Here is a 27,586-nt window from a genome sequence, read left to right as displayed (position 1 = left end):
TTGAAAACAGCCTGGGCCGGGCGCAGCGGCTCACACCTGTCATCCCAGCATGATGGGCGGCCAAGCCAGAGTCTGCTTAATCACGTAAGCCCAGGAATTGAGACCAGCCTGGGCAGTGTGGCGAAACCATCCCCACCTGGGCGGGACTCACCTGCAGTGCAGGCCCAGCCCCGTGGAATCGGTGGTCAGGGACTGGCCATAGTGAAGGTCCGAGCCATTCTGACCACAACCTCCATAAAGAGCTGGGCATTTGTAGCCCCACGGGAATGCGTGTTCCGCTCATACACGGCGCTTTTCAGTGAGCTCTGCATGTCACCCAAAGTAAACCCGACTCCTGTCCTCCCCGAAATGAGTGGGGCCATGCTCTGAGTCTGAGCCCCGTTCATGACGTCTGTCGGGAGCCTGGCCCTGCGGACCTTCTGGGCGCCGTCCAGCCCACATTCCCACGTGGACCCTGCCCGGCAGGCCTCTGCCACCCACAACAGTGTTCCCAGGGTGGGAGGCTCCAAGGCAGCCACTCAGGGCCCCGTTTGCAGCTCGCGGCAGCTCGCACAGCCTTTCTGTGCTTACCAGGGAGAGCCTGGGCTGGAGCATGGGCCATGGCACCCCCGGGCCTGGACGCTGCTCACACACAGCCCCGGTGGTCCTGTCCCCAGCTGGTGCGGTACAGCGCGGACGGCCTGCTGCAGCTGGGGCCTCTGGGCTCCACAGCCTTCTTGCCCGACTCCAAGTGTCTGGTGGATGACGGCAGGGGCCGCACGCCCACCCTGAGGAAGTGTGAGGATGTGGCGAGGCCCACACAGCGGCTGTGGGACTTCACCCAGGTCAGCCATTGGGGAAGGGGGGCCGTGGGGTTGGGACAGGGCCGCTGGGACCCCTGGGCACCTCTGCCAGTAGAGCCAGCCCACTGGGTGGGAGCTGGAGTGCCGCAGTGGGTGGTCAGGGGACAGGGCCTTGGATCAGCTGCTCCCTCGAGGGCCCCGATGCTCGCAGAGAGGGCAGGTGACTGGCCAGGGTCACACAGCCAGAGGGGCCGGGCTGGACAGTCTGATCATAGCCCTGCGTCTGCCTCTTCCAGCCTCAGGTGCCCAGGGTGGAGGCAGGATTTAGGGAGGGGATGAGGTGTGATTCCAACCTGGGCTGCTCTGCAGGAACCATGGGAGATCCTCAAAGCTCCACTGACGTCAGCCCCTTCCCGGCCCCCGGGTGCTGCTGTGATGCTGGGTTTCCATTCGAGCTGCCCCAAGAATGAGCACGAGGGCTGACAGCATGAAGCAGCCTCCCTGGGGTGGGGGTGGGGGACGAGGACGCCTGCACCCCGGCTGACTTGGTGTGACTGTCCCCACAGAGCGGCCCCATTGTGAGCCGGGCCACGGGCCGCTGCCTGGAGGTGGAGATGTCCAAAGATGCCAACTTCGGGCTCCGGCTGGTGGTGCAGAGGTGCTCGGGGCAGAAGTGGATGATCAGAAACTGGATCAAACACGCACGGCACTGACCCCGCCTCTGCCTGGACCCCCACGGACCTCGGGAAGGCGTTGGGCCAAGCCAGTGTGGCTGAGTGGCCGGGGTATACCCAGCAGACACAGCAGGGCAGGGCTCTGTGTGCGGCCAGGAGAGCAGAGGCCAAGGGGCCGGGGTGTCAGCCACTGCACCTGGAGTACAGCTCCTCCTAGGACAGGCGGCTCTACCCAAGGGAGGGCGTCTGGGGACAGTGACGCCAATTCAAACACGTGCCTTCTCCACGGAATCTCCTGGCCAGGCTGCTGGGACAGCCGCCGCCTCTGCATGTACCACAGCCCCCTACGCCCCACAGGGTGGCCAAGCCCCAGACCACGCGCCGGGCGGCGCCCCGGCGTCCTCCACCCGTGGCCTCCCATGCTCCAAGCAGCCTCCCCCAGCCCTTGCAACCGCTCAGCCCTCCAACCGAGACCTACGTCACAACGCAGCTCCTCATGGTCTGGTAAGAGGGGTGCTGGGGGACATGGATGGCGACAAACCTGCGGCTGTGTCTAGGAGGCTGGTGTGACTGCTTCAGCAGTGACCAAATAAAGAGGATTAGGCAGCAGCACTGTGTGTGTCTTCCTTGGAGCTGAACTGGGGGGTGGGGCCTGGGCCCTGCCACAGCCCAGCCCCTTGCCTGTTTTAATAAATACAGTTTTATTGGCACCCAGCCATGCCCATTTGCTTACTATTGTCTGTGGCCACCGCTGTGGGGCTCTCAGCGCAGAGTTGAGCCATGGCCGTGTAGCTCACAAAGCCGCAGACGTGGAATCTGGCTGACGCCCGTGCTGGGATGTGGCCCAGCAGGTGGCCTCACGTGTGCAGACAGACCATGAACTCGACACAGCCAGAAAAATGGAGGAGAGCATGTCCCCGGCAGCCGCACATGGCAGCTGGAGCCGTCAGCCTGAGAACTCACCCGAACAGAAAACCAAAACCACGTGTTCTTATTCATGGGAGCTGAACGCTGTGTGCACACGACACAGAGAGGGAACAGCAGACGCCAGGGACTCCAGAGGGGCGGGTGTAAGGAGGACGAGGACAAGGGCTGGAAAACCCCAGGACTCCAGAGGGGCAGGTGGGAGAAGGACGAGGACAAGGGCTGGAAAACCACCTGTCGAGAGCCGCGTCCGCTCCCTGGGTGAAGGGATCGTTAGAAGCCAAAACCTCAGCATCACGCTATATACCCACATAACAAACCCACACATGTATCCGTGAATCTAAAATTAAAAAAAAACAGGCCCGGCACAGTGGCTCATGCCTATAATCCCAGCACTTTGGGAGGCTGAGGCGGGTGGATCAACTGAGGTCAGGAATTCGAGACCATCCCGGCTAACATGGTGAAATCCCATCTCTACTAAAAATACAAAAATTAGCCAGGCATGGTGGAGGCACCTGTAATGCCAGATACTCTGGAGGCTGAGGCGGGAGAATAGCTTGAACCCGGGAGGTGGAGGTTGCAGTGAGCCAAAATCACCCCACAGCACTCCAGCCTGGGCCACAGAGAGAGACTCCATCTCAGATAAATAAAACGATGGGCAGGTACCAAATTTGGCAAGTCCAGGCTCCGAGTCTCCAGGGAGTGAGGACGCTGACCTGTTGTCACCAGTCGGAGTTCAGCCTGCAGGGACACTTCACTGTCCACTAGCCCTGGGGGAGGCGGTGGGGCTGTGCTTCACTGCTCTTTCCAAAGCCCGGGGTGGCATGTTCCTCCCCCTGCACCCTGCCACTGGGGTGCCCACCCACCACATGGCCCCTCTGCTCAACCCCTTCCTCTGGGACTCCCTGGTTGCTGCTTCCTGTTCCTGTAAGAAGCCCTGAGGGGTCCCAGTTCCTCTGTTCTCAGCAGAGAATTCTCCCAGCCCCAGCCCAAGCCTCAGCCCTCTGCTAGTCCAGACCTTGTCAAAAAAGTCAGTGGCTTGCCAGGGACCTCCCCCCCCACCACCCCCAGCCAGACTCACGGGACTCCAGAAGCTTCCCAGGCGAAGTCAGGATGTGCAGAGTCCCTTAGCTTGCAACGTGCAGTGCCTGTAGTTTAGACCAAGAGGATGGCAGGTGCAAACTTGGCTCGCTCACACTCCAATTCATTAGGCAAATTGACAGGCAAGTCAAAACTGGCTTGTTCGTAGCCCACACAGGATCCCACGTAAAACCTGACGCCTGGAAAATTACTCTCGAATCCTCAGTAGAGCTCCCGCCCTCCAGGGAAGTAAGCGTTCATCCCTCCTGCTGGGGGAAGCCTAAGGCGGCCCCACCTCACCTGGCCCAGCCCCTCTTCCCTGGCACCAGGAGGAGTCCTGAGGGGAGCACCTGGGAAGGCCGGTCCCTGCAGGGCAGCAGAGGTGAGGCACTGTCTACGCTGTCCGGACAGGAGACTCTTCATAGGCGCGACCTCGATGTGGTGAACACTGCTTCACCAAAGACACCCCCAAGCGTCCTTATTTCCCTGACTATTCCCCTCTGTTCTTACCTGCTTAAGTGGTCACACGCCTCTCAAGACCTGCCCCTGTTCCGGAGAAAGTGCCCATGGATCCGAAAGATCATTTAATCCAAAGAGCTCCCCACCCTCCCACGGGTGGGCCAGAGCTGGAGACGCCCCAACGTCTGCTGCTGCCGCTGCACCTGCTGCCACATGGTGTCACTGTTGAAGACGGTCCCTGCGCAGCTGTGTGGCCAACACTCGGCCGTGGCCACCAGGACATCCTTGCTGGCCTAGACTCACGCCTGCCTCACAGGGTGCCCCACATGGGGACCAGCCATACCTGTTTAAGTCACAGTGACATGCTGATGTAGATCGGATGCTTGTCCCCTCCAAATTTCAGGTTGAAATTTGACCAACATGGAGGTGGTGCCTGCTGGGAGGTGTCTGGGTGGATCCCTCATGAACAGTCCGGCGCATCCTCATGGTAACTGACGTCCACTCTAGTAGTTCCCGAGGGTGCTGGTTGTTAGAAGGGTCCTGGCACTACCCTCCCTGCTCCCTCCCTCACCACGTCCCCTCTGCTCCGAGTAGAAGCTCCCTGAGGCCTTCCCAGAAGCAGATGCTAGTGCCAGGCTTCCTGCAGGCCTGTGGGCCAATTACACCCCTTTTCTTCATGAATTACCCCATCTCAGATGTTCCTTTATATACATAGCAAAATGCCAAACGGACGGAGACACGCACTTGCCCTGACCCCGGCACAGTCCCTGGGCTCAGGAAAACGTCAGTGCCGTCCGTGGGCTGTGCTGTCCATGGGCTGTGCCATCCATGGGCTGTGCCAAAGCCACTGTGATCCCCGAAACCCTTTGACATGTGTGGACACGTCCCTTCCTGTAAGGCACAATCACTCCTCCTCATGGACTTCTCTGTCCTGTTTCGTAACCATGGGTCCTTGGTTGGGGTCACCCCAATTGTATCAGGTGGGATCCAACCAGTCAAACAAAGGGGATTTAATATGGAGGACCGATTGCCCAAGTGAGGGAAGAACCGAGGCTTTGACCAGGGGACGATGAGTCGGCCCAGGCTCACAACTGCCGAAACCCCTACCCACACCCATGGGCTGGAGGGCCTGGGAGCTGGGGCTCTGGCGGTCAGCGGGGGGCCTGCAGCAGGCAACTCCAAGCTCAGAGATAGCGGGCTGGTCACCTGAAACGGTCTGTGGTGGACAGACAGACACCACAGCTGGCGACACGACACGCCACGGCTGCACTTCCGAGAGTTGGTGTCAGACACTGGCCAGCACACCCCCAACTCACTCTCCCAAGACCCCCAGATGTACAGCATCTCCCCAGTCCGACGGACGCGACCGAGACGCAGGGCACCTCCCCAGTCCGACGGACGCGACCGAGATGCAGGGCATCTCCCCAGTCCGATGGATGCGACCGACAGGACGCACAAGAGAACCCTTTCAGAGCAAGGTCTACAGAAATGCCAGCTCCTTGTCCCAGATCTTCAGAAAAACTGCGGCAACCATTCTCTTCTCCTAAGAGGAGGAGGAGGAGGAGGAGGAGGAGGAGGAGGAGGAGGAGGGATGAGGAAGGACGGAGGAGGACGAGGGAGGGAGGAAGATGTTTAAATAAGGGTGAAATTTTAATCCCATTTAATTCTTCAAATACCTTAGGTAGTACTGAGCACTCCTGTGCCCATTAAGGAGAAACAGAGGCTCGGAGGAATAAAACGACTCTGCACAAGACACACCGTCACACAGGCAAACCCGGGGGTCCCACCCAGATCCATGTGACCCCAAACCTGTGACCTTCCACCCTGCCTGGCTGCCCAGTATTTGTTTTCTTTTTAAACAGTCATGTTTTAAATGGCAAGGATACGAGCAAATAGAATTTAATAAAACTTAATAGCAGGCCTGCTTCTCACATGGATCCAATTAAAATCTGGCTCTGCAGCAGATTCAGAAAAATCCATGTCGTCTGTTTGACACGGTTCATTGGCACCTGACAAGCAGGGCTCGGAGCGGCCGTTACGGGAGCAGGCACTCCCCCAGCCTGATGACCGGGGCTCGGAGCGGCCGTTACGGGAGCAGGCACTCCCCCAGCCCGATGACCGGGGCTCGGAGCGGCCGTTACGGGAGCAGGCACTCCCCCAGCCCGATGACCGGGGCTCGGAGCGGCCGTTACGGGAGCAGGCACTCCCCCAGCCCGATGACCGGGGCTCGGAGCGGCCGTTACGGGAGCAGGCACTCCCCCAGCCTGATGACCGGGGCTTGGAGCGGCCGTTACGGGAGCAGGCACTCCCCCAGCCCGATGACCGGGGCTTGGAGCGGCCATTATGGGAGCAGGCACTCCTGGTGGAAGCAGTGAACACACACGTCACTCTTCTCCTTTCTTTGCTCTTGATAGAGATCATGGGTGCCCGAATTTAATTTTGCCTCTAATAAAAATGACCATCACCTGATGAGTCTCATTTATGGCTCAGACCGACTTCAAGAGTAGGTCCCACAGGAAGCAGCGTGCAGGGGGGTCTGTCCCCAGGGCGGGGCAGCCTTGAAGGGCCCCAGCAGGGGTGCAGGCCAGGCTGGTGTTGACCAGGGGCCCAACCACACAGAACGTGGGGGTCTCCCAAGCACCCCATCTTCATCACAGGCAAGTTTAGCTCTGGTCGAAGCAAGGGGAAGGTGAAGGGCAGACTCCAGGGTGGGGGCCCCTCTGAGGGGGCTGCAGGGACAGCTCTGGGGTCTGCAGAGAGGGGCAGCAGCAGACACACCTGGGCACCCTCTCCTCGCTGGGCAGCTTTGGGGAAATTACTTTCTCCTTCTGAACTGTGTTTAATTCAAACAAGGAAGAAATAATACGGGCTCCAAAGCTTTGCTTTCAGGATTAGGAAGAAAGCACATCATAGCCGTTACGTTCTTGGGTGGTTTTGATTTTTATTTGCTTCTGGTATTTCCTAAATTTTCTGCAAAGAAACGTGTCTGCAGTGAAGGATAATTGGCTCTTTTGTTTATTAACATTCATGACGCTCTCCCTCACAGCAGCGGCCCGTTCCCGAGCGGTGCCCGGCTTCCCGCCCCGAGACACAAGGAGGGCTTCTAGAGGAATCACCGCTCACCGTTCACTGCTGTCCGGCAACCAGGCCCCGTGCTGGAGCTCACTGGCTGGTCGCAGGCCGCATCTCACGCCACGTCCTCCCCACCTGCCAGGCACTGGCTCACCAGCCTGCTGGGCCTGTGACTGCCCCAGTTCCAGTCACAAGGTCCTCCCATCTTTGTGCCCAGTGCTGCCGTAACACAGGACCAGAGCAGGCCGCTTCAGACAGCAGAACTGATTCCCTCACAGTCCCAGGAACAGAGTCCAAGGCCCAGGTACTGGCCCGGCTCCCTCTGAGGGCTCCAGGGCTCCTCCCGCCTCCTCGCTCGCTGGGCCTGACCCCTCTCTGCTGCCGGTGGCCTGTTCCCCGCCCCACCCCCATGTGTCTCTTCCACGCCGCATCCTCACGTCACCCAACAGGGACACCAGCCTCGGATTCAGGGCCCCTCATCTTAATGTTCCACTGGCTAAGCCCTTCTCTTTAAATAGGTCTCATTCGAGGATTCTGGGTGGACACGAATTTTGGAGACAGCCCATGACCTTCTCCTATTGCCCAAATAGGCCCAGAAACTTCCCCGGGTCCTTTGAGGAGCAGAGCTGCACTGAGGTCTGTGGGGAAAAGAGAAAGGCCGACCTGCCACACTGGACACGCGTGTCGCGCCCCCCAAAGTCCATCGTCAGAACGGCCCCTCGACATGTGCGTGGCCAACAAGCACACAGAAAAGGCGCAACATCAGCAGGCACCGCGGGCTGCAGAGGAAAGCCATGGCGGCCGGACTGGCTAACGCACCCACTGGCACACGGGTGAGCCTCGGGCACCCCTCACCCACCGCTGGCGGGAGCGTGAGAGGCTACAGGCACTTGGAGCCACCATGGGCCACCACCTCTCTAGAAAGCTCACAGCTCCCCGGCCCGGCAGTCCCACACCTGGATTCGCCCAAGGGGCATGAAGACACGTCCCCAAAGACTTACAGTAAAATACTCACAGCGGCGTTATTCACAATAGTCCAGAGCTGCAGCAGCGCAGATGCCCCTCGAGTGAGCGGCAGCCTCGGCGGGGCCTGTGCCTGAAACGGCACTTGGCGGAGAGGAGCAGCAGGCAGGAGAGAGCCTGAGGGACCAGGACGCAGGGAGCCGGCCCGGGCAAGCGCACACGGTGCCCTCGGAACCCGCACAGCCGGTCACCCACGCCCAGCGGGGCCAGAGCCGAGGCTGCCTGGGACGGTGTGAGCTGAGCAGAGGGCACAGGTTCTGTCTGCATTTTCTTTGCAGCGTCCTGGGAATCTAACAGTGCGTCAAAGTAAAAGGTGTTTTGTTTTTCGTTGTTGTTGGTTATACTTTAAGTTCAAGGGTACACGTGCACACGGGCAGGTTACCGGTGTACACCGGCTTCCACTGTGCTGTGCAGACAAGCGCTGCCTGCAGCCAGGAGAGGCGCTGGGGAGGGAGAGGCGCTGGGGAGGGAGAGGCGATTGGTGCGGAGGGCGGTAGAGACGCTGCTGGAACAATCAATCATCACAACCCGTGGAAGTGGCCCCGGGAGGCTGGCCACGGAAGGACGGGCCCAGCCCCGACTCCCTCCGCAAAGCAGCCCCCACTGCCGACCTCTGCTTGACTCTGCAGGAATGGCCCCGCCCTCACCACACCTCGCCCCTCACACTATGCCAGGCAGTTCCCTCCGAGCCCCACTGGGGCAGCGTCTACACTGCACACACCACAAACAAGCCAGAGAACTGCACTACACCTGACACATCATAACACCAGGCACAGAAGAGCGTCCACACTGCACACACCCCAAGGGAGCTGTGTCTACACTGCAGACGTCGGCGGAGCACACACATCTTCATGCAGGCTCAGCAGAGGGGGAAAAACACGTCCCCGAGGGTGGAAGAGTCGTGGCCAGCAGACGGACAGATGGACGGACGGATGGACAGACACGGGCGAACAGACAGCCCAGGCGTGAGCTGAGCTGGTCAAATGGGCCAGGACCCGGGTCCGTGTGCCCTTCACAGTCAGGATGATGGAATCCCATGGAATATGAAAAATGCCGGGAGACAGACCCCAGGGGCACAGACCCTCACCAGGCAGGGAGGCCTTGAGAGAAGCACAGCTCCAGGTGCCCCCACGCTGGGCAGGGAGGGACCCCACCCGTGCCCTCAGGCCGTGCTCTAGATGGGGACAGGGTGAGCTGAAGAATTGATTTCATCTCTGGAATAAAATGGAATGATGGGTTTGTGTGAAATCAGGACAGAGCTGGGGAGGTGATGGAGCCGGGATGGGAAGAGGCCAGAGCAGACGGCTCATTCCCCAGAACCAGCCTCTCCTGGCCTGGCTTAGTCACTGAGGGAAGCTTCTCTGTGCACGGAGCCTGGCTGCCCAGTGAGCAGCACCACCCTCCTCCCCTCCCCCCTCCCCCCCTCCCCCCGTCCTCCTCCTCCTCCTCCTCCTCCTCTCTCTCCCCCAATTTCTCATCCCCCCTTCATCCTCATCTCCCCCATCCCTGCCCCCCACCTCCAGCCTAACGTGGCACTGGCCTTTAGTGTCTCAGAACACAGAGCAGTTGCTGGGCAGAATCCCACGTGCCACGATGGGTCCACACACAACACATGAAATAAACCACCCGAAATGCAGCAGGTTAAAGCAGCACTAGGCTCCTGGTCCTCACAATTCTCTGGGTCCATGGGGGCTCCCTGGGCTGGCTCATGGGGTCACTGTGATCACAGCAGGGCTGGCCAGGCTGGGCAGCAGACGGCTCCTTGCAGCTGGCAGGTAGGTCTGGCCATCGCTGTGGCCTGGGCTGTCCTCCACACGGCCTCCTGACTTAGTTTTCTGTTTCTGATGAGCCCCGTACCTAGTGGCTCAGAGCAAAGCCAGTTCATCCCCTCGCAGCTTCCATGGCCAGGAGTCAGCCATGGTGTGGGTGGATGTGCCAGTCAGGGCTCACAGGCTGGAGTCCAGGTGCCGGCAGGGCAGGTGCTGTTCTGCAGGCTCTGGGGAAGAACCCACCTGCATGCTCATGGGGGGCCTGCAGTGGCAGGGCTGAGCTCCCGGCCTCCTTGCGGGTTGTCAGCTGGGACCCCTCTCGGCTCCTGAAGGCTTCCGGCATCTTCCCCTCAAGAGCCCTTCGCGTCTTCCAACCAGAAACAGCATGGCCAATTCTCCTGGCTCTGAAGGGCTAGTGAGTAGGCAAGGCCACCCCGATGACCCCTGCTTGGAGTTAAACTGTGCCACACGGGGCACGTCCTCAGGTTCCAGGGCTCCTGTGGAGAAATTCCGCACCCACCCTCACCTTCCTGTAGGTCAGGCCCGTTCCTTCCGCAGTAGGTGCAGGGCAGTGTTTCAGGAGAGCCACGGCCCAGCAGAGAGGCGTCTTAAGGCCGCACACCCCTTCCAGCACATTCTACCGGCCACAGCAAATCAAAGGCCACCGAGACCCAGGGCCTAGGGACACAGACCCATCCTGGGAGGGGAGGTGCCGCCCAGTCACAGTCCCACCAATGCGTGGACACAGAGGAGCATCGCCAGGGCCCGGGGTCGGAGAGTCCAGCAGTCCACCCTCGGCCCCTGCGAGCCCCTTCCCCTCTCATAAAACCGCATCCTCCCCTCCCGAGACCACCGGAGCCCCATCTGATTCGGCGTCGAGACCAAAGCTTAGCAGAGTGTGGCTCATGATGGGCGGCTCCAAAAAACAAACCCACCAATCAGAGTGACCAGCGGGTTCAGATGCAGAGGAGGCGTCTCAGTGCGGTTCCTCCTCATCTAGGAACCTGCCACCCCACTCAAGCCCGACATAGGCTGGGACAGCCAGGACGGCCACCACGGGGGCAACACGAGGCACACTGACATCCCGAGGCCCCTGGGGCCTGTCGTTCAAAACTGGGATCATTTCTCCCTTCATGGGCACAGTTCAGTGAGATCTGACTTTTCCCCTTTCTAACCTCAGAGCGTGGCCTTCCTGGGGTGTCTGGTGGGTGAGTCCTGATGTCCCCACAGAAACCAAAGCGGCCTCCTGGGCAGTGCTCACACCTCTGTCTCTCTGTCCGGCTTTGGGGGCTGCAGGAAGCCAGAGGTCCTGTTCTCAGCAGCAAAGCCGACGCCAGGGCTCAGCTGACCACAGCCCTCCCTCCCTCCCTCCCTCCCTCCCGCCAACTCCAAAGTGGCTCAGAGGGAGGCCGGAAGTGGCTCAGAGGGAGGTCGGAAGTGGCTCAGAGGGAGGTCTGAAGCCGTGAAGGGAACGGGGATAACTGACTGGGTCTGACCCAATGAAGACACGGGGACTGGGGACTTGTTACATATTCAAAAGAAACAAAATAACACAGCAGCTCTTCAGATGTGTAAGAAAAGGAGGGAGGGAGGGAGGAAGGAAAGAAGAAGAAAAGAAAAGAAGGGAGGGAGGAAGGGAGAGAGAAGGAAAAGAAAGGGAAAGAAAAGAGAGGAAGCAGAAGTTGCCGACAAGACCTTCCGTTCCGGGAGAAAACACAGCCCCAGGAGTAGAAGAGTGCTTCCTTCCGCAGGCACCTCCCACTTCAGAAGAATCGAAGCCGGTAAACTTTTAACAGAATGAAATGAAAACGACCGATCACAGCGTTGAATAAACGAAAGAATGCTCCAAAAACACTAATATAAAACTAACGAGAAAACCCAAAGGGGCGGGAAGCAGAGTAAGTGCAGCTGAACACTGAGCAGCCATCGAAGAAAAGATGCTTGTGGCGGGGGCACTGATTCGAGATTTTTTTCAGTTTTTGACACAGGGTCTTGCTGTGTCACCCAGGCTGGAATGTGGGGCACACTCTCAGCTCCCTGCACCCTTGACCTCCTGGGCTCAGGTGATCCTCCCGCCTAAGCCTCCCAAGTCGCTGGGACCACAGGTGCACACCACCATGCTGGGCTCGTGTTTTGAAGAGATTGGGTCTCACTGTGTTGCCTGGGCTGGTCTCAAACTCCTGGGCTTGACCACTGCACCTGCCTCACCCTCCCAAAGTGCTGGGATTACAGGCATGAGCCACAACACCCAGCCAAAAATTTTTTTAATACATAGGGTGAAGCAACAGAAAAAAACGATAATGAATTATTCAGAATACACACAAAGATAAGTCCGCACAGGGAGAATAGGTGCCCCTAAGAAAGAAAATTTCCAAAGTAAAGCGGGAGAGCTATTTAAAACTATCATACAAAAAAATTCACCTGACATGAAAGAAGGATTAATCTGTACATTGTGGGGAAATGAGAGATCAGACTGTTACTGTGTCTATAGAGAAAGAAGTAGACATAAGAGACTCCGTTTTGTTCTATATTCGAGATACTGTTAATCTGTGACCTTACCCCCAACCCTGCCCTTGCAAGAGACATGTGCTGTGGTGACTCAAGGTCTAATGGATTTGGGGCTGTGCAGGGTGTGCTTTGTTAAACAAGTGCCTGAAGGCAGCTTGCTGGTTAAAAGTCATCACCATTCTCTTAATCTCAAGTACCCAGGGACACATACACTGCGGAAGGTCGGAAGGTCGCAGGGACCTCTGCCTAGGAAAGCTAGGTATTGTCCGAGGTTTCTCCCCATGTGATAGTCTGAATATGACCTCGTGGGAAGGAAAAGACCTGATCGTCCCCCAGCCTCACACCCGTGAAGGGTCTGTGCTGAGGAGGACTAGTACAAGAGGAAAGAAGGCCTCTTGGCAGTTGAGATAGAGAAAAGCATCTGTCTCCTGCCCGTTCCTGGGCAATGGAACATCTCATTCCTTAAACTTATGTCACAGAGATCTTTATTCATATGTCTTACTGCTGACCTTCTCCCTAGATGATCCTATTATCCTGCCACTTCCCTTTCCTAAGATGGCAAAGATAATGATCAATAAATACTGAGGGAACTCAGAGACCGGTGCCGGTGTGGGTCCTCTGTAAGCTGAGCGCCGGTCCCCTGGGCCCACTTTTTCTTTCTCTATACTTTGTCTCCGTGTCTCATTTCTTTTCTCAAGTCTCTCGTTCCACCTAACGAGAAACGCCCACAGGTGTGGAGGGGCAGGCCACCCCTTCGGTACATTGAAATAGTAGACTGTGTTTCAGGAAGAGATGACACAGAATTTTAATTGGCACGTGATCCAGGTGGAATAAATAGAGCCAGACCCTGACCAGAGGGAAGTCAGCCCTGGCATCACGCCAATGCTTGATGTCAGAAGTCAATGGGAGGGTCTCCTGCTCCTGGGAAGACAGAGCAGAGGTCTGTTCCCTATTCAGCCCACTAAGTATGGCAGAAAACTCTGTATGAGAAAGCACAGGACTCTGCCAGGTGGAGAGAAGAAAGCAGGCTGGCCAGGGACCTCAGGACCCAAAGGATGACATGGTGGTGAGAGCTTTGGATTTTCTTTTTGCTTCTTTGATCCCAGGGACCGAAGCAGCTGGTAATCCAGAAACAACAGAGAGCACAACATAAAAATTAAAAAGCTCCAGCACGAGTCTAAACAAATCAATCATCACAGCTCCCACCTCAAGAAACTACAAAAGAACAAAATCAACCCAATGCAAGCAGACAGAAGGGAAGGAAAAATGACAGAAATCACTGAAAGCAAAGCAGAGAAACAACACAGAAAGTCAAAGAGCTGGTTTCTTTAAAAATATTTAAAAGGGTGAACCTCTAGCAAAAAAGACCAAAAAAAAAAAAAAAAAAAAAAGACACAAATCACAAGTATCAGGAATGAAGGAGACACTACTACCAACCCCACAGATACATGTGAGAAGAACAAGGATGGCTGGGCACGGTGGCTCACGCCTGTGATCTCAACACTCTGTGAGGCTGAAACGGGAGGATCACTTCAGTCCAGGAGTTTGAGACCAGCCTGGGCAACATAAGGAGACTCTTTCTCTACCAAACAGAGTTTAAAAATTAGCCAGGTGGTACCTGCCCGTAGTCTCAGCTACTTTGGAGGCTGAGGTAGGATCACTTAAGTCCAGGAGATTGAGGCTGCAGTGAGCTATGATCGCACCACTGCCCTCTCCAGCCTGGGTGATGGAGTGAGACTCTATTTTAAAAAAAAAAAAAAAATAAGGAAATATTTGACAACCTAGTTGAAATAGACCAATTCCTCAGAAAACACAGCATACCACAACCTACCCAACATGAAACAGTGTGACTATCCCTGTAACTATGAAGGAAATGTAATACATAATTATAAAACTCCTAATAAAGGAATCTCCAAGCCCAGATTGTTTGGCAAATTTTACCACACTTTTAAATAAACATTTAGCCCAATTCTATGCAACTCTTCCAGCAAACAGAAAAGTAGGGAACATGTTCTAGTTCATTTTATGGATTAATAGCTCCCAGATACCAAAACTAGATAAAAATAGTACCCAAAAAACCCAGACCAATATCTCTTATGAATATAGATGCAAAAATCCTTAATAAAATATTAGCAAATTCTACAACATATGAAAAGAATCATATGCCACATACAAGAGGCATTTAACCCAGGGACACAAGTCTTGTTCAATTATTTTTAAATCTGTCAATATAATCCACAATTCTAACAGGCTCAAGAAAAAAAAAAATCACACAATCTCACAGAAAAAAAGCATGTGGTAAAATTCAACATGGATTCATGACCAAAACTCTCAGAAGAAACAGAGAGGAGCTTTCCCAGCTCGATAAGGAGCACGGACGAAACACCCACGGCTGGCATCGCACTCAACGGTGAGAGATGAACACTTTCCTCCAGACGGGAGCACAGCCAGGGGGAGTGTGTGCCACGCCGTCTCAGCCCGGCACTGCATCTCTCATCACCAGCGCCACGATGCCAGGAAAGAAAAGAAAAGGCAGCCGGCTGGATAGGAGAAAGTGGCACCGTGTGACACTGACACTCAGCCCTCACGCTGGCTCGGTGAGGAGCACCAACCAAGAACATTCTGACCGGAACAACTCTCGGGACACTCGTGGGATGGGAAAGGCTCTCAGAGGTTGGAAGTTGTGGTGACAAGAGCTTGAAGCCACCAGGGGCTACCACACAGGCCCAAATGTGGAGCCAAACCAGAGAAAGCAGAGCTGGCCGTTTGAGCCCTGGATCAAGCCACACCTGAAGGCAGTTACCAACAGGAGTCAACACACTCCCGACTGCCCCAATCAGTTTTGGTTAGTTTTTCTATCACTAGCAACCAAATGACTCCTAAGTAACATAAAGGGGGACGGTTTTGTGTTTGGAGGAAAAGTGAGACCTGGGGTGACGTTTTCTGTTGTTAGGATGGGAGATTTGAGCTATTTGTCAGGTAAAAGGGAGCAGTGCGTGGGAGAGGCAGATCCAAGAGGCTAGGCTCTCAGGGAACCCAGGGAAAGGAGAAACTGCAGCCACAGAGAGTGAGAGGAGGAGAGGAACACCAGGGAGACGCAGGGACGCCCAGCCCTGCTCCTGTTCATCTGATGACAGCCACGCAGCTCCACGCACCGTACGCCCGAGGACAGCCACGCGGCTCCACGCACCGTACGCCCGAGGGCAGCCACGCGGCTCCACGCACCGTACGCCCGAGGGCAGCCACGCGGCTCCACGCACCGTACGCCCGAGGACAGCCACGCGGCTCCACGCACCGTACGCCCGAGGACAGCCACGCGGCTCCACGCATTCATTCCCCAGGCACTTATCGAGGGCACACTGTGCACCTGCGCCACCCTTAGCTCCTTCCCCAGAATTTCCCATCATGAGCCCCTCTCCCACCAACACCCTGGGCCACTGCCACCTTCTCCAGAAATACTCAACTGTTGAGAGCAGAGTCAACCGATTTCCCTCCCGCATGGACCCTGCAGAACCCGCATACCTGGGAGTGCTCAGAGTCAAGGCTCTCCTCCTGCCGCCCAGGGGCAGAGGGTCAGCGGCCACAGCTGCCTCCACCAGCACATGTTCAACCGTGCAACACACGCCACACACGCAACACACGCCACACACGATACACACGACACACACACCACTCAGCGTGACACACACACACGCACACCACACATTCAACCATACAACACACACGTATGCAATACACCACACGTGAAACACATCACACAAGCCACACAGCCACGCGAGGCCACACAGCACACTGCACACTCTCCAGCCCTCCTGCCCACCCGGGGGCGCCACAGCTGCGGTGCTGTCCCAGCCACACCTGGGCAGGTGGGAAGGTCAAGGTCAGCCCCCCGGGGCTCCCAGGCCTGAAGGGTGCAGGGACGGGAGGAGCGGAGGTGCAGGCACCGTGGCCAGGCTGTCGGAGGCGGCCCCGTCACTGGGGCGGGGACAGACGTCACCAGAGGCAGGAAAAGAGCGTGGCAGGCACACGAGGTGGAAACGGTGAAGGGACACACCCGTGCCGGCGGCCTTGTCCTCACACCCTCCAGTCACTGCCAGCCAAGGGGGCCGCTATGCAGGGGCTTGGAAGGGCAGGGACCCCAGCACCCAGCGCTCACCGCCCGCCTCCTCCACACCCTCCAGCAGCCGAGGCTGACGGCTGCCACCAGCATGTGAGAGCCTGTGCCGTCTGCTGCGTGTGTGCGCTGAGCTGTGCAGGGTGTGAGTGAACGTGTGCTGGGTGTGCACATGTGCTGAGTGTGTGTGTGTGAGTTGTGCTGTGTGAGTTGTGCTGGGTATGTTCACTGTGTGTGTGTGTGCTGTGTGAGTTGTGCAGGGTGTGTAGTGTGTGTGAGTTGTGTGGGGTGTGCGTGCTGAGTGTGTGTGTTTTGCTGGGTGTGTGTGTTGTGTGTGTGCCGTGTGAGTTGTGCTGGGTGTGTGTGTTGTGTGTGGGCTGGGTGAGTTGTGTGGGGTGTGTGTACTGAGTGAGAGTTGTGTGGGGTGTGGGGTGTGTGAACTGTGTGTGCTGTGTGAGTTGTGCTGGGTGTGTGTGCTGTGTATGTGCTGAGTTGTGCTGGGTGTATGCACTGTGTGTGCTGTGTGAGTTGTGCTGGGTGTGTACTGAGTTGTGTGCTGTGTGAGTTGTGCAGGATGTGTGTGCTGTGTGTGTACGTGCTGTGCTGGGTGTGAGCGCGCACTGAATGAGTGTGCCACTTTAGTTGTGCAGGCTGAGTGTGCGAGCATGTGTGCTATGTGTGCACTGGCGATGGGAGAGTATGTTAGGTGTGTTAGGGAGTTGCATGTTGCTAAGTGTGTAAAAGGCACAAAGACAAAGACGGTGTACAACATGAGGACTCGGCGTGGCTGTGGGGGATGGGGCAGGTCCCTCCACTAGCTCTCCCCTTGGGGCCGACACCTGCCCTCCCTGGAGCCCACGCTCCCTGCAAACCTGGCAGTGCCCAACACGAGACTTTTCAGGGCCATGGTGTCCACATGCACCCAACACAGACACCCCCAAAGCTCCACAGAATGCAGGGGCACCTGTGGGCCGGAACGAGTGTGCACCCCGAGACCCACAGGCCCTCCCCACAGTGAGGAAGCTTCCTGCAGTGGCCACGATGGAGACACGCGGAGCTGCAAGTCTGCTGAGTCCTTCTCTGTTTCAGCAGCTGTGCTGGCTTCGTTTGTTTTCATTTTTTAATTGTGTGAAATTATATGTATTATAATACATGTCATATGCATTTTATGCAGATATTGAACACATATAATACATATTAATTTCATCTAATAACAGAAAACTCACCATTGTAACATTTGTAAGTGCACAGTTTAGCAGCATTAAGAGCAGTCGTATCTCTGTGCAGCCGAAATCCCCACCCCTGCTCCCAGAAACTGTCACCTTCCAAACTCAGGCTTTGTCCCCATGAAACACAAGCTCCCCAGCCCTGGGAGGGTCTGTTTCCTGGCTGGTAGCCACCTTCTCACCATGCCTCACATGACCAAGAGAGCGAGAGGTGTGTGTGTGCATGGATGTATGTGTGTATGCATGTGCATGCATGTCTGTGCATGCATGGATGTGTTTGTACATGGAAGTGCGTGCGCATGGATGTATGTGCACATGTGTGCATGGATGTATGTGTGCGTGTGTATGTGCACGGATATGTGCACGTGTGCATGGATTGTGTGCATGCATGGATGTGTGCATGAACGTGTGTGTGCATGGTGTGTATGTGTGCACGGTGTGTATGTGTGCATGGTGTGTATGTGTGCACGGTATGTGTGCACGCGCGTGTGCGTATGTTTGCAGCCCTAATCTCAAAGAAGGACTCGAGCTGGGGCAGCCTTGACGAGGAGCAGCTCCTCCTTCCATTGACCTGCAGGTGACCCCCCCAGGGGCTTGAACTCTCACCCATTCCCTGCAGCAGGTGGTGGATGACAGAGAAGGGCCTGCCCTGCCAGCCCCACTCCCAGGCCCTACTGTGCCAGTCAGTTCCAGCCAGTCCTGAAGAGCCTGGCCAGGCCCCCAGCTCACATAGACATGTCTCTGCAGATACACAACCTTTGCCCACCAAAGCCACTGAGGCCACCCACCACGGACAGAGCTTCCTTCTCCCTGCCCTTTCCTGAGCTGTGAGCATCCTGTGGGCCACTGCACAGGCAACTCTAACAAGCAGTTAAGCAAAGAGTAAGCTGCAGGCATGGGTGGATCCAGCTGCTTTGCCTTCTGTCCCCAGTTCCTCCCCGGGGACCCTGCACCCAAGGGGACATCTCTGCAGGACTGTTCAGCAACTGTGGCTCTGCTGAGACCGCCATTAGCAATACCGGCAGCTACCTGGATTGGGGCAGGCTGTGCCCCGCTTTGTGCACGCCTTCTCATTCATTCTCACACCAACCCTGTTAACAGATAAGGAAACTGAGGCCAGAGAGGTAAAGCGCCGGCCCCAAGCCCACAGCAAGGGCCTGGAGCAGCCGAGATTCGCGCTGACACTGGCCACAGCCACACAGCAAGGTGTCGGCCACAGTACACTGAGCTGGAAATGTGCTTTCCTTTGTGGTGGTAAGAGGGACTGGAGCTCGTGCCCTGGGTCTGACACGTTACCTGAAGCCAAGAACTCGGCAGAGCTTCCTGCTTGGTGCTCTGGCTGCACTGGCGACAGCAAGAAGAGTAGAAACCCGAGAATACCCATGGCACATCAATAACTTTGGGGGTGGGAGGCTCGCCAGGGCACACGAATGGCACGAATGTTAAGCTGAAAACAAGTCCATGATATGTCCCTAAACAAACAACAGCTCTCAGAATGGTATTTACACACAACAGCACGGGCGCAACTCAGAGACACGGACGACACTCGCTGAGTGACAGAAGCCAGGCATGGAACTCAGGGTGGCAACCACACAAGATGCCAGACACGGAACGCAGGCTGCAGCCATGGGAGAAGCCAGACACGGAACACAGGAGGGGCAGGCGCGGCCCAGGGAGCAGGCCTACATGGTCCTGGGCTGAACGCTGCCCTCTGCGTAGATGGAAACGTCTGGCTCCCCAGGCGGGGGCTGCCTGTGGCTGCTTTTGTCAGACTCGCCACTCTACACGTGTAAAGTGGGTGCATCTCCGAGCAGGGAACAATGTTGCTTCGGTGGTTCTCTCACCAAAACTGGATTCCCTGAATTTAATCACAGGGAAACATCACAAACCCAGATCGAGAGGCATTCAGCAGCACAGCTGGTCACACCCTTCGACTGGCCAGCGGGTACATCTGTGGCCCTAAATCTCAAGGGAGAACCCGACCTGGGGTCATACAATCCCAAGGTCACGAAAGGGAGGGGCAGCCGCAGCCCCACGTTTAAGAGGAACAGGGAGGGGAGAACCACAGGCCACAGATCAAGGAACAGGAAATGTTCTCAGGGACAGCTGGGGACATCTGCATTATTTCTCGACTTGGGCCAGCCGGAAATGATTTCAAAAACGAAAAAAAGTCAGAAACCAACACTTTTCAGGGGTCTCGTTCTGTTGCCCAGGCTGGAGTGTGGGGGAGGGGTTTGGGGTGGAGGAGAAGGAGGTGGGCTCTGAGCTCAGTACAGCCTCATACTCCTGGGCTCCTGACCCTCCCCGAGTCACTGGGACCACCGTGCCCAGCTAATTTTTAAATTTTTTTTGTTGCCATGTTGCCCAGCCTGGTCTCAAGCTCCTGGCCTCAAACACTCCTCCCACTTTGGCTCCCAAAGAGCTGGGATTACAGGCGTGAGCCACTGTGCCTGGCAGAAAAAATGCTTTTTTAAATGCACATTTTATTGTACACAAATCGTACCTCAATAAAGGTAATTTTTGCCTTTAGAGTATATAAACTATAATTCTACCTAGTAAATATGTATTTGTATATGCATGTAAAAAGGTTTGAAATAAACATACCTAAATACCAGTGATTACGTATCACTAGTGAGTTTACAAAGACTTTTTTCATGCCTTAATTTTGCTCTTCTGTTTCATCTGTAGTAAGAAAATATTCTTCCATTTTTTCAGTTATAATTGTAAATAGTAATTATACATCACAACTACGTTATTCATTTTAATAAAGTTGTAATTAGTTATAAATTCCAGTTTTTCTAAAATAAGACAATATTCTTACTTTAGAAAAAATAAGAAAACATTCTTATTTTAAAAGAAATAAGAAAATAGTCTCTTTTCTTATTTCTATATCCCTTCTATAAAGGGATGAGTGGAGTGGGGCCCAGGGGTCTCCTCCTGGCTGAGGGACCCTTGCAGCAAGGTGGTCAGCTGTGGGTCACCAAGGACACCGGCCAGGCAAGAGGTCTGGGTGCAGCCCCTCCAGGGCCCATCAGGCCGTTGCCCTGACTCAGGGCGTGGCTACCTCCTCTCAGAGCCGAGGGGCTCCGGGAATAGACCAGGCGAGCAGACTCCCACAGAGCCCATCAGCCCATCCCTTTCCTCTCAGGCAAGTGGGCACAGACCCCAGGACCCCGAGGTGCCGCTCAAAGGTGAGCCCATCAGTCTTGCGCCGAGCCCGTGACAAGCTGAAAGCTGCCAGTCTCAGCTCCAGGCTGTCGCTGCTGTGTCTGCACAGGCCACGGCACTTCCAGTCACTCCCCACCGCCTCCTCCCTCTCGTGACCGGCCTCTAATTTAATTTCCTGTGAATCCCCAGAAAATGAGTTGTAATTGCTCTAGGAAACATCATCCATCCTTACAGTGAGAGCAAGTTTTATGTCTGCCCCCAGCCAGTCTCCGGGCAAAGCGACGCCTGAGCAAACATTCTCCACCAAGCCTCGGTCCCCGCGGCAGAGGCCCTGTCCTCGGACCAGTGATGTTGGGGAGAGGGCCACGATGGGGTGCTTTGGAGCCAGAACCCCGCCAGAGCCTGCAAAAGCAGAGATTGCAGGCCCGCCCCGGAGCTTCTGAGCCAGAAGGGCCCCAGAACTAGCATTCCTAACAGGCTCCCGGGGGCTGCTGCTGTGCTCCGGGGACCCCACTTTGAGAACCAGCTGTCTAGAGCACCCCCAGCTTCTAGAAGCTCCCACCCCGGGCCTTGAGCTCCCAGTAGAAGGCCCCTCCTTTCGCCTGGTCTTGGTTTCAGAGTCCCGCGTGTCAGCCACCCCATCTCCAGAGCTTTATCAGGGTCCCCGCAGCTGCCTCTGACCTCACCCCTGCAGCCCCGTCCCACTCGCCTCCCCTCTGCCCGCCGGGTCCCCAGCTTCAGCGTCTGGCACTTGTCCACAGGCACAAGACCCCGTGGGACGTGCAGTGCCGTTTCCTGTGTGTTTAGTTTACAGGAGGATGTTGCGCCTGCACATCTCGGTCTACGGCCTTTTTCATCAAGCCCTGTGTTTCCAGGACCTTCCTGGCGTGGCGTGTGGCGAGCCCATCGCAGCTCAGTGCTCCGGGACCTGCTGCCGAACGCTCGGCTGCCCCCAAGCTCCCAGCTAGTCAACAGCTCGCCAGCAAACCATCCTCCCTCTGCGACCAGTGTGAGGATTTACACAAAGCCAATGGACCTGATGCCTGAGGTCATGTCCTGGCCACCCAGCAAACCCACACCCCACACTTCTTCCAGCAGAAACTAGGCTCTTTAAAGGAAAAGCCCGAACCACATGGGACGCTGGGAACAGGGCCCTGGCTGGGGCTCCGGCACCTGTGGGAAGTGGAGGGTTAGTGGAGGGTTCATCCTTGCCAAGGGTGCACCTGTCATTGCCCTGGCAGAGGATGCTGAGGAGGGAGGCCCGGGACCCTCCTCACTGCAACACAAAGGGCTGGGAAGAGCTTTCCAGGAGATGACTGGACTATTTTCATTTGAAGTGTAAGAAAACAACAGAAAATGGCTTAGGGCTGGGCACGGCAGCTCGTGTCACAATCCCAGCACTTTGGGAGGCCAAGGCAGGAAGACTGCTTGAGGCCAGCCTGGGCAACATAGCAAGACCCCATTTCTATAAAAAACAAAAATTTTTAAGTAGCGGGCATGGGGGCACCCGCCTGTAGTCCCAGCTACTCAGGAGGCAGAGATAGGAGGACTGCTTGAGCCCAGGAGCTCGAGGCTGCAGTGAGCTGTGATCACACCACCCCACTCCAGCCTGGGCAACGGGACAAGACCCCATCTCAAAAAAAAAAAAAAATTAATGTATTGCTTCATGTAATTCAGAAGTTTACAAGTAAACCACCTTCAGGCTTGGCCGGATCCAGGTCTAAGTGCTGTCCCAGGATATGGGTTCCCTCCATCTCCCAGCCCTGGTTTCACTGTCAGACTCCACGGAGAGATCTGCAGTGGACCCAAGCTCTCCTTTTTCGGGGCAATGTGGGTGCAGTATCCTCGGTTGACCAGCACAATTAGGAATGCATTCAGCCTCAAGTTACAGAAAGACTGACGGTGAATTAAAATACGCTGGGCTGGGCAGTGTCTCACGCCTGCAATCCTAGCACTTTGGGAGGCCAAGGTGAGCAGATCACTTGAGGTCAGGAGTTAGAGACCAGCCTGGCCAATATGGTGAAACCCCATCTCTACTAAAAATACAAAAATTAGCCGGGCGTGGTAGCAGACGCCTGTAATCCCAGCTACTCAGGAGACTGAGGCAGGAGAATCGCTTGAACCTGGGAGGCGGAGGTTGCAGTGAGCAGAGATTGTGTCACTGCACTCCAGCCTGGGCAACAGAGCAAGACTCCATCTCAAGAAAAACAAAATAAAACAAACAAACAAAAACACATTGGTTCTTCAGCAAGAAGTCTTCAGTCTCCACTCAGCTCAACAGTCTCATCGGAGACCCAGGTTTTCACCTCTGTCCGTTCTTCCATTCGCAGTTAGTACGTTCACTGATGTTGCTCTGCTTGACTATAAGGTCCTGGAAGGCAAGGACTGTGCCAGCACTGTTCATTATCGTATCTCTAGTGTCAGGCACACAGTAGGTACTCAGAAAACGTTTCTCTCAGTGGATGGGTGGAAAGATGGATGGATGAATGGAGAATGGGGAGGTGAACAGATGAGTGGATGAGTGGAGGGATGGGTGGGTGGGTGGATGGATGGGTGGATGAACAGAAGGATTATTGGATGGGTAGGCGGTAAGTAAATGGATGGGTGGATGGATGAATGGGTGGGTAGACAAGTTCGTGGATGAGTGGGTGAATGAGTGGATGGATATATGTACAAGTGGGTTAATGAACAGAAGGATAGATGGATGGGTGGATGGTGGGTAGATGAATGGGGGGGTGGGTAGATGAACAGATGGGTGGGTAGATAAACGGTGGATAGATGAATAGATGGGTGGGTAGATGAGTTGGTGGATAGGTGGGTGGATGAGTAGGTAGATAAGTAAGTGGATAAATGTGTGTGAGGGTGGATGGATGGATGGTAGATGGATGGGTGGATAGGTAAATAGATGGATGGGTGGACGGATGGGTAGATGGATGGGTGGATAGGTAAATAGATGGATGGGTGGACGGATGGGTAGATGGATGGGTGGGTAGATGCGTGTGTGGGTGGATAGAGGGATGGAGGGATGGATGGGTAGGTGAATGATTGAGTGGATGGACGAGGTAGGTGCAGTCATTGATCAATAACTACATGGAAGCATGAATGAGAAAAGGCAGGCAGGAAGGATGCAGGGAGGGAGGAAAGAAGGGTCACCTGAACTCAGCCATGACCCTGGCCAGTACAGGCCTGAGAGGACCTGAGCAGATAACTTCCCTCTCCCAGGAGGCCCCTCCCTGGGACTCCCAGGAAGGAGAAACCAATTCCTCCCCCGGAAGCAGAAGCAGGGAGTGGGCAGAGGGATGGGCAAAGCTGCCTCCTCCCCACACAAGCTGCCGAGGGAGGTGGCCTTCCCTCAAAGTTCCATGGGTGACCCAACAGGCAGGGACTCACAGGACCCAACGCAGCCCCTCACAACCCACAGTGCCCCTCACTCCACCACAGGCTCTCTCGAGAGGCACCAACACCGGACCACATTGGAGAAGGACGGGGGAGGTGCACCTGCCACTCCCGGATGCCGGCCCCGGGGCAGCGCTCCCCAGGAATCAGCTCCTTTATGCTCAGGAAGGAGGACACGAGGCAACCTGGGGCGTCGCCTGCCCTGTGGAAGGGCAGCCATGGGCTCCAGGCCAACCCGCTTCTCTGTACCGCCCACCACAGGAGGGAGGGAACGGCCCCCGCGCTGACACACACCCTCACCTCCATCGCCTCCTCCAAGGCCCAGGGGACATCCCAGCCTCTCACAAGCAGCACAGGGACACTCAGGAGGAGCTCACCTGTCCCTTTCTGGAAATTTATTTTGAAAAGGATGACAAAGAAGTCTCCAAAGAGCTTGGCAAATCAGCACCCGCTCCACTCTGCCTCTCCTTCCAGAGGCAAGCAAGACAGAGCCCCTCCTGGCTGGAAGCCTGAGAGCCGGGGCCACGGTGGGGAGGGGGACAGTGGTGGGGCCCCCAGTGCCTGCAAACCCCACGCCTTGCCCTCCCAGGCCTGAACCAACTGCAAGAAGATTCTGGAGGTCACAGAGCACATCTGAGGCCATCGTTAGCTCTCACAGGGCTGGACGGGGAACGACCTGGCCTGCGGCCACTGCGAGGCTCCCTAACTGTCCCCATTGGCCGCCACAGCTTGGGGCAAGGACAGGCCCAGCTCCTCAAGGCTTGACAGAGATGGACCAGAGTAGTAATGGAGGTGCCAGGGAGAAGCAAAGCTGGAGGCTCTGGGGCTGGGGTGGAAAACCTGGGGTAGGGAGCCTTGCAGGTGTGAGGCGGGAGGGTGGCCGGGATGACGGGGTGTGTAAGGTGGGGGGCGGCCGGGATGACGGGGTGTGTGAGGTGGGGGGCGGCCGGGATGACGGGGTGTGTGAGGTGGGGGGCGGCCGGGATGACGGGGTGTGTGAGGTGGGGGGCGGCCGGGATGACGGGGTGTGTGAGGTGGGGGGCGGCCGGGATGACGGGGTGTGTGAGGTGGGGGGCGGCCGGGATGACGGGGTGTGTGAGGTGGGGGGCGGCCGGGATGACGGGGTGTGTGAGGTGGGGGGCGGCCGGGATGACGGGGTGTGTGAGGTGGGGGGCGGCCGGGATGACGGGGTGTGTAAGGTGGGGGGTGGCCGGGATGACGGGGTGTGTGAGGCCGGGGGCGGCCTGGATGACGGGGTGTGTGAGGTGGGGGGCGGCCGGGATGACGGGGTGTGTGAGGTGGGGGGCGGCCGGGATGACGGGGTGTGTGAGGTGGGGGGCGGCCGGGATGACGGGGTGTGTGAGGTGGGGGGCGGCCGGGATGACGGGGTGTGTGAGGTGGGGGGCGGCCGGGATGACGGGGTGTGTGAGGTGGGGGGCGGCCGGGATGACGGGGTGTGTGAGGTGGGGGGCGGCCGGGATGACGGGGTGTGTGAGGTGGGGGGCGGCCGGGATGACGGGGTGTGTAAGGCCGGGGGCGGCCGGGATGACGGGGTGTGTGAGGCCGGGGGCGGCCTGGATGACGGGGTGTGTGAGGTGGGGGGCGGCCGGGATGACGGGGTGTGTGAGGTGGGGGGCGGCCGGGATGACGGGGTGTGTGAGGTGGGGGGCGGCCGGGATGACGGGGTGTGTGAGGTGGGGGGCGGCCGGGATGACGGGGTGTGTGAGGTGGGGAGCAGCCGGGATGACGGGGTGTGTGAGGTGGGGGGCGGCCGGGATGACGGGGTGTGTGAGGTGGGGGGCAGCTGGGATGACAGGACAGTGCTGCGTGTATTCACCCCCATGGGACAGGGAGTCAGCATCAGAGGGGACAGGGATGTGGTGACAGAAGCGGAAGTCAGGAAGCAGGAGAAGGGCCCCGTCCAGGAGTGTGGCCTCCGGACACTAGGATAGCAGGAGTGGCTCCTCCAGGAGGACCGTGGCCGCCTCCACACTGCGTTTTCTGGCCCACGGAGCCAAGAGGATCAATGGGTTGTTGAAGCCACCAAATAGTTTCCAGCCACTACTTCATTGCAGCAGGAATAGGGGACTAGCCGGGCCGGGCACCTGGGCTGGGGCCAGGGTAGGAGGCATGGGAGCAAGGCCTGAGGAAGGGCAGCTAGTACCCATGGCATCAGGGAAGAGCCTCCAGACAGAGGAGGGCCGCCCTGCCGAGGCGGGTACCGGGGCGTTCCCGGAGCCAAGGGGGCCTCAGGGGTGCAGCCAGGGCCAAGGTGAGGTCTTTGGCTCTGACTCCAAGGGCACGGGCACTGCTGGAAGGCTCTGGGCTGAGGCTCCCTCTGGTTGGGAGTGGGCAGAGCCAGCCAAAGGCGAGGTGAGCAGGGGATGGATGTGGGGAGACCTCGGGCAGCCAGGCCCCCTGGAGCAGCCGCTCTGGCCAGGACCCAGGTGGGGCAGGTGGACAGCATGTCGCAGCCCTAATGACGGTGCTGAGCTGGGGGCTGAGCTGGGGGCTGAGCTGGGGGGTATCTGTCCAAAGCTGGTGGGATCCCCTCAGCGGGACCTGGCAGCCCTGGGGTCAGGGGCAGGGACGTGCCCAACACTCCCTCTTCCTCCCATGTGGGGCTGGCACTGGGGGTGCTCTGTCACAGCCCCAGAAACCCAGGCCAGGGAGCACAGCCCTGCGCAGCCCTCGGTGGGCTCAGAACTCAGCCCCTCCACAAGAGCCACGTCCAGATGCCACGGTCCCTTGGGTTAAAAAGAGGCCCCCACAACCCACACACACCAGGATCACGTCCATTAGCTGAGGAGCTTGGGAAGAGCCCATCTGACTTAGGGTGGGGTCCTTGTAAGTAGAGGAGGGGACACACAGGCACACAGGCCAGAGCAGGAGGGACGCGGCCACGGGACACCAGGTACCAACACAGGGCACCCCGGAGATGCCTGGGATGGGCCCTGCCCTGGAGCCCCAGAGGGAGCACGACCTCCCACACCGCAGCTCCACGTTTCAGCCTCCGCTGTGGAGGGAACGCATTCCTGCCACTCTCGGAGGCCAGGCATGTCCTCTGCATGGCACCCCCAGGGCACGACACCTCCCACGCGGCCTGTGGTGGGGGTGGGGTCGCCCCGCAGTGGCTCAGCAGTTAGCCCTGAGAACCCCTGCAGTGATAGCCACCGCCCCTCCTCGCCGAGGTGGGCAGGGACCTGGGGGCTCCCCTCTCCTCCTGCGCTCGGCCCAACCCCGCAGCAGTCCCCCACGGTGCCTCAGTTCCACCACGGGGCGCTCACAGCCCAGCCCTCCTCACCTTCCAGAGCAGCTCGGCTACCAGGGTTTCATTTTGCCATCCGAGGCGTTTCCTTGTGTTCTGAGATGAATCGGGAATGTGTTTTCC

At 57.3% G+C, this 27,586-nt stretch overlaps 1 protein-coding gene and 1 long non-coding RNA gene across 3 annotated transcripts in view; one reads left to right on the top strand and one right to left on the bottom strand.

Moving 5' to 3' along the window:
- Nucleotides 1-2,174, top strand: part of GALNT9 (polypeptide N-acetylgalactosaminyltransferase 9) — a 121,359-nt gene extending 119,185 nt beyond the window's left edge. The window contains exons 10-11 of one of the 2 annotated variants that reach the window (XR_499572.3): nucleotides 574-824; nucleotides 1,349-1,455. Coding sequence is in view for 1 of the 2 variants with exons in the window: in XM_008005283.3 (XP_008003474.2) it covers nucleotides 657-824; nucleotides 1,349-1,495 (315 nt within the window). In the remaining variant the exon portion in view is untranslated. Of the gene's footprint in view, nucleotides 1-573; nucleotides 825-1,348 lie in introns of both variants that reach the window. The other variant, XM_008005283.3, reaches the window with a different exon arrangement.
- Nucleotides 668-27,586, bottom strand: LOC119622613 (uncharacterized). Its single transcript, XR_005239224.2, has 4 exons — nucleotides 27,500-27,586; nucleotides 3,462-4,422; nucleotides 1,136-3,150; nucleotides 668-767 (listed from the first exon to the last, which is right to left on the bottom strand). It is a non-coding gene; the product is annotated as an uncharacterized lncRNA (long non-coding RNA).

This window comes from Chlorocebus sabaeus, chromosome 11 (genome assembly GCF_047675955.1).
Source record: "Chlorocebus sabaeus isolate Y175 chromosome 11, mChlSab1.0.hap1, whole genome shotgun sequence".
In the NCBI taxonomy this organism is placed as follows: domain Eukaryota; kingdom Metazoa; phylum Chordata; class Mammalia; order Primates; family Cercopithecidae; genus Chlorocebus; species Chlorocebus sabaeus.
Note: the sequence above shows the minus strand (reverse complement) of the source record. Positions and strands in the feature narration are given on the sequence as shown.